Source organism: Vigna unguiculata, chromosome 7 (assembly GCF_037176805.1).
Source record: "Vigna unguiculata cultivar grain cowpea cultivar isolate G323 ecotype 2 chromosome 7, ASM3717680v1, whole genome shotgun sequence".
Lineage (NCBI taxonomy): Eukaryota > Viridiplantae > Streptophyta > Magnoliopsida > Fabales > Fabaceae > Vigna > Vigna unguiculata.
In genome coordinates, this window is record NC_140798.1 from 30,382,254 (window position 1) to 30,389,183 (window position 6,930).

At 29.0% G+C, this 6,930-nt stretch overlaps 1 protein-coding gene across 1 annotated transcript; it reads right to left on the reverse strand.

The window, feature by feature from the left end:
* Positions 1-484: 484 nt before the first annotated feature.
* On the reverse strand, positions 485-5,857 carry LOC114190831 (transcription factor MYB12-like). The gene is made up of 3 exons (XM_028079880.2): positions 5,573-5,857; positions 5,306-5,435; positions 485-1,547 (listed from the first exon to the last, which is right to left on the reverse strand). Exons 1-3 carry the CDS (start codon positions 5,703-5,705, stop codon positions 713-715), a joined length of 1,098 nt encoding a protein of 365 aa, XP_027935681.2. The 5' UTR covers positions 5,706-5,857; the 3' UTR covers positions 485-712.
* Positions 5,858-6,930: the final 1,073 nt, after the last annotated feature.

Here is a 6,930-nt window from a genome sequence, read left to right on the forward strand (position 1 = left end):
AAAATTATAAAGAAAAAGGTTTATTTACAGCTAGCAAAACATCGGCAACGTCTTGTCTTTAATTTCGACTCACAACCAATTAGGTAAGGTGATTCAACCTACGATTGTTTTCTACACACCTAACATATATAAATGAGAGTACGACAATATGCAATCAATTTCCCTTTCTTTCTACATCATGTACCATAAGATTACAGGTTATAGGCGCTAAACATGTCCCATTTATATATATATATATATATATATATATATATATATATATATATATATATATATATTAACTTTAATTTAGTTTTTCTCTTCATATATTCCATAGTATATTATTGGTATCTGGAAAGAATATTAGTCATGAAAAAGGAATATTTCAAACTTCAAAACTTTGAAATGTAACTTATTTGAGATTAAAAAAAATATTCTAAAGAAACAGAAAGAAAATAATAACAATATAAAAAACTATACAAAAAAATGTAATTTATTTATGAGCTCTAAATTAACTATGTAAAATAAAATAAATTTGTAACCCTTACAAATTGAAATCCATATTTGGAACTACTAGGCATGCAAAGTGACGGAAATACCAAGATTTGTTCAAAATGTTGGAAATTTTAGGATTGGAACCCTCCGGTATACAAATTTGGAAAAGCAAAGAGGAGAAAAAGGAGAAACAAGCTCACGCACACGCTAGGTCTATTTTAATATATAGGTGGAGGAATCAAGAGAGAAGCCAGTCAACGACGTCGTTTTGTATCTTTAGATCTATCTCTCCCAAATTGTTGTCATGACTTTTCCAATCCTCATCCTCCCACAGCCACGTCAGCAGTTCATCTTTCTGATCGAAATTGTGAGAAGCGAGTTGGGACTCAGCAATGTTATTGAACTCTATCATGCTCTCCCAATCCCAGTGTTGATCCAAGCCAAAGGCCATGGAAGAAGAACACGAAGAGTCATTGACGCTACTATCAGACGACGACGTTTTGTTGGGACACGCATGAACTTCAGCATCACCATCAGGCACCATTTCCACGTCGTTGCTCTCTCTCTCCTCAGTCATGTCCCAAATCCCACACGTTTCCACCAAGCAACTTTCCAACATGTCACTTATACTCAACGCCTCACTCCCCTCATCAACACCCTCAATTTCACACACTCCTAAAATGTCTTCATCTTTTTCACACTTTTCATCTACCTCTGCCTCCCTTCTACCCTCTCTAAACTCTTCTACCACGTCGCCCTCCGCCGACGGAGTCGGTGCCTTCGAAACTGTGTTGTCAGTACTATTTCGTTGACAGAAACTGTGTTTGGTTCTGTCGACATTTTGAAGGTAGGTTTTGTTCTTCTTCATTGCCCAACGACTTGTTCTACCACCTTTTCGCTTGGGAGGAATACACACCATTTTAGGTGTATCAATGCTTCCTGCAACAGCACCTGTACCTTGTTGGTTCTCCATCCTTGGGAAACTGTAAATTTTCCTGCTCAGGTGAGAATTCCAATAGTTCTTAATCTCGTTGTCTGTTCTTCCTGGCAAATGACTTGCTATCAAAGACCACCTACAACCACAAAAACCTTCACTTTATTATTTACATGGGTCCATAATGGATAATCGATCTTTTTTATTTATAAATTAAATATATTTTTAGTTTTTATGTTTATAATTAAATATATTTTTAGTTTTTAGATTTTGATGTGAGATTAAAAATCGTTAAAATCTTAAATTTTGATAAAATTTAAAAAATAAATCGATATAAGTTTTTAAACTCAAATACATTAAATTTTTTGCTGTATTAAATGACATTTATACTTTTTATGTTATTTTATATATTTCAATTTAAATATCATTTAAACATCATTTAATATGTAAAAATTAATATTATTATATAAAAATATTATATTTATTCATTTTAAATACTTAAATAAATATTTAAATTAATCATAATAATAACTATAATATTTAATCACTAAAATTTATTATTAATTAATTTTTTAATGTATGTAAATATTTTGACAACTTAAAAAAATATTGGTTAAAGATGTGTGACTCCAAATTTAAAAAGGCATGCCCAAGTAGTTTCTATACCAGCTGGGTACAAGGAATTGTCAAAATAGGCCACATCTGTCGTATTCAAACATTTCAGCAGTTATGCAAATGTTCAGAGGCTTTATGCGCTGTCAGAAACAAATTTATCTTATATTTTTATAATTTCACAATTTTATTATTTTACATAACTATTATATTTCAAGATTTTATTTATAATTGTCATATTTGACCTTAAATTAAACTGTGTTGTTATGCGATATGTCTTTTTATATAGATGTAAACCTAATAGATTAATATTTCGATTGATTTAAATAATTTGTAGAATAAGATTTTATTCATAAAATATCTCGTGTAAATAGTTACGTATTTAAATAATTAATGGCTTTCCTATTTGAAGTAAATATTGAAATTCATTATTTAATAAGTACATTATTTTTCATGGGATTAATATACTAGTTGAAAAATAGGTACATAAGACTAGACAAAAGTAAAAAGCAGGTTTAATAATGTATAATTGTTTTTAGCTATATATAGTCTTTCGAATTATAAGATTAAATAAAAATAAAAAATGGATCTAACACAATAATAATAATAAAATTTATTATTATTATCTGAGTTTAATATTTTATTATTAAAAAACACTATTTAAAAAATTAATTGTGGGGATTATTTGTCTATTTTGTTCTTCGAGTGAAAATTATCCAATTAGTTCGATTGTGTCTTTTTTTTCTTTTAGGCTCTGTTCGTTTGAAACGAATTACTATTAGAAGGGATTAGGAGAGATGAATTTACGAGTAAATGATGTGTTCGTATCTAATGATTTGTGTAGAAAAAAGAGCAATGATTTACAGGATAGGCATATTAATCCATCCCGCTGAAAAGAGAAGATTTGAAGGTAGAAAAAATGATTTTACATTATTGTCCCTATTTTGGAATTAGTGCTGAATGAAATTGTATAAGATTGGATTCGGTTCTGAATACACTGGAACCGATCCTTCTTCATAAGCTTCAGTATATATATTAGATAAATAAAAAATCAGCATCACATCATACATAATAACTATTCTTCATATTTTTTTTTTATTTATTACTCCTATGAAATTTTTATTTAAAAACTATTCATCAACACTTTTTTAAAATTAATTTACACTCATCAAATTTTTATTTTATATTATTTTTAATTATAAGGATAAATTTGTAATTTGTAATTTTTATTTATTAAAACTTTTTCTTTTATCTATCACATCTATCAAATCATCACAAACTTTCACAAATCTTACCTCTATATCCACTCACTTTCACCTCCAAATCTCTTAAAAAAAACACAAAACTTTTACCATTAAATCTATTCAAATTCATCCACTCACTCTCTTTCAAATCCATCATCTCAAGTAAACAAAGCCTTAGTCTGGGTATACTCCATGTTATTAGATGCCAGACACTAAAGTGGCTAAGTATATCAAAGTCTCAAAAAGCTACTTCTACTAAACACACTCATATTAGTTAAAATATATAGGAATAATGTTAAATAATATAAATAGTCTACTTGTGAAAATAAATAATAAGATGAAAAAATTATTGAAAAAGTATAATAAAAATAAAATTTATATTTATAAATATTTTGAAGTATAATATCAAATTGATAAGATAAATATCGTAATAATGAAACGACTTTTATTAAAGAATGTGGATATTAAAATATCTAAAAATAATAGTAAAAAAAAATGGAAAAATCCTATAACGAGAGAAGAGTAAATGAAAATAATAATGAAACCTATCTTATGTAAAAAAGTAAAAAGAAGAAAATCATTTTATAGACTACTAGAATAAACTTATTTTTCAAATATTTCAATAAAATAAAACAAAAAATTTACTTAATTAAAAGTTAAAAGTACTTGTCAATCATACAACAAAAATAGCCGAATACATGAATCAAGATATTTTTTTTGGTCGGCTGGCTCAAGATATTTATAATATATCTTTTCAAAAATAACATATAACACAACCAATTCTATATATAAATAAACAACGAATTTTAATTTTGTTTCAATTAATCTTTAAATTTATTTTGTTTTTAAATGGGACTTATAGTTTTATTTAATTATTTGTTTAACTTACCATCTATCAATTAATCTTTAAATTTATTTTGTTTTTAAATGGGACCTATAATTTTATTTTAATTATTTGTTGAACTTACATCTATTTATGATTTTCTTTTTCCTAATTGAGTTAAATATTTTTCATTAAATTATTATTATTATTATTATTATTATTAGAAATATTATTATTTAACGTAAAATTATTGAGAAAAAGGTTTATTTACAGCTAACAAAACATCGGCAACATTTTCTCTTTAATTTCCACTCACACAACCAATGAGGTAAGGTGATTCAACCCCACGTTTGTTTCCTACACACCTAACCTTTAAATGGGTGTACAACAATATGCAATTAATTTCATTTTCTTTCTACATCATATACTATATACGATTACGGGGTATATGTGCTAAAAATGTCCGATTTCCAGATATTGTAATATATATCTTTCTACATCATATACTATACGATTACGGGGTATATGTGCTAAAAATGTCCGATTTCCAGATATTGTAATATAAATATATATATATATATATATATATATATATATATATATATATATATATATATATATATATATATATATATATATACTTTTTTTTCTTATAATATCTTCCATAGTATACACCAGTTCCTCGGAATAAAATAATACAAAGATATTTTGTTATACGAAAATTAGGGCATAAAAGTTTGAGTTTGTAATGTAAAAAAATAATCCTATACGCATTTTATTTTTAACAGTTTAATTTATATAGAATATAGTTATATTTTTTTACAAATATTGCAATAAATATAAAATAATTATAATAGAAAATGGCAACATAATAACTTATGTTTCACTACCATTGTAAAATCTTTTACCAGTGTTATATATTACATTTATTTCTTATTTTAAAAGGATGGTCGAAAGAGATCCCTATCAATCTCCGTGATGACAAATACGGCAATCATCTGGGAAGTACTCTAGCGAGTCAGTTTACTTATTTTCTATTTTTCAGGATACAAAGTAGTTGGATATTTAGGGAAGTAATAAACTGAATTGGAATGTCGTGTCTGTTAAGTAACGGTAATTTCAACCGTAAAAAAAATCATAAATTATTTTAAAATTCTCTGAAATACCGCAAAGTTGAGGCTTAATTAATTTTATTACGTATGATATAGTGGCACTGACCTGTTACCCAAAGAAGCGTGCAACTTGACGATGGTGTTCTCCTCTTCAGCAGAAATGTTTCCTCTCTTAAGGTCAGCTCTCAAATAGTTAATCCATCTGAGTCTGCAACTCTTTCCACACCTCAATAATCCTTAAAAAATTTGGTAATGCAAGTCAGAAAGAAACAAATTGGTTAATAACACAAGTTAATGAAAGGAGAGCCACAAAATTTGTAGTTGGAAGTGCAAAGTGAAAGTCAAAACCCTAGAAAGGTAATTAATAGTGTACCTGCATTCTTAGGCAATGACCTCCAAGAACCTTCTCCATTGGCCTGAATGTATTTGGCCAAGATCTCATCTTCCTCCGAGGTCCACCTACCCTTCTTCAACCCTACTTTCTCACAACAAGGAGCTCTTCCCATGTCTGAGGTTTAAGAAAAATGGAACACTAGAGAGTGGAGAATGCGGTGGAGAAGGAGAAGTGCATGATGTGTAGTGTGTGTTTTGTCCTTTACAAGTTGCAAAGCGAGTGACTCGTGCTTTTATTTTTTTGCGAGCTGAAATGTAAAAAGGGTGAGAGGGGAGTAAATGAATTTATAGAACTGGAAAAGCGGTGCACAGAGCTGGGGCTACTGATGGAGACATATCTGTGGTGACAGATTGTGCCACGTTGGCTCTGTATGAATGCTACAGTCGTGGCTCAACCACCGTCGACAACCTCGTGACGGGGCTTCCATCCCCCACGTTGATGCGATACTGTTACTAGGAACATCCTCGATTACACTTGCAACATCCTCATTCCTCCAACACCCATTCTCTTCTATTAATTTAGAATTTCAACATTCATAACTTCTTTGCCATTGCCTAAGAGCTACCTCGGTTTTGTTTTGTTTTTTTCACATAATACGTCATTTAATTACTAATCAATTTGTCAAATTCTTATTATTTTTCCACATTCCCATCTTAACATCATTTTTTAATTGTAATATATAAACAGGCTTAGATACTATAGTCTATCTAGTTCTATTTTTTTATTTGATTAAGCTTTAATTTTTGTCAATTTTTTTTAATTTAGTCGTTATTTAAATAATTAACAGCATAATGAATAGGGTGATTCAGTTTGTTTAATGTGTCATGTTTTATCTTACGTGTCTTGTTTATTTAATATAAAATACGGATTTTAAGTTATAAATCAAAACAAAGGGAAAGGGAAGTAGGATTCCATGAGACCATGGATCTCAAAAACTAGTAAGGTACTTGAAAAAGAGTAAATAATTAAATCCAAAATAATAAAATAAAGAGAGGAAAATAAAAACTAAGAAAACACAAGAGATAAAAAGAAGAATGAAAGTTCTTGTGTTTTTGGAGGAGGCAAATAGACGGAGGAGGACCATGCTAATGGGCCAAAATCCCATGGCCGATGGAGAAACTCACAATAGTCAAACATTTGATGTAAAGACCAGTTGCAACAATAATGTCCATCTCATGCCTTTCAGAGATGTTGGGAATACACGACAAAAGATAGTGTCATCTCATGTGTACAACCCTACCTGGGTTGTGAAGACGTCAATATGTTCATCAGGATTCATAGTTCCGTCGTATCAATCCATAGTTCCGTTATATCGATCTATAGTAAAGCCTTTTCAC

Excerpts from the sequence above, each read along its gene's own strand:
- LOC114190831 (XM_028079880.2), bottom strand. The coding sequence starts at position 5,705 with ATGGGAAGAGCTCCTTGTTGTGAGAAAGTAGGGTTGAAGAAGGGTAGG. Across the intron at positions 5,436-5,572 it reads GTCATTGCCTAAGAATGCAG|GATTATTGAGGTGTGGAAAG; the intron begins GTACACTATTAA and ends AAATTTTTTAAG. Across the intron at positions 1,548-5,305 it reads CACGCTTCTTTGGGTAACAG|GTGGTCTTTGATAGCAAGTC; the intron begins GTCAGTGCCACT and ends TTGTGGTTGTAG.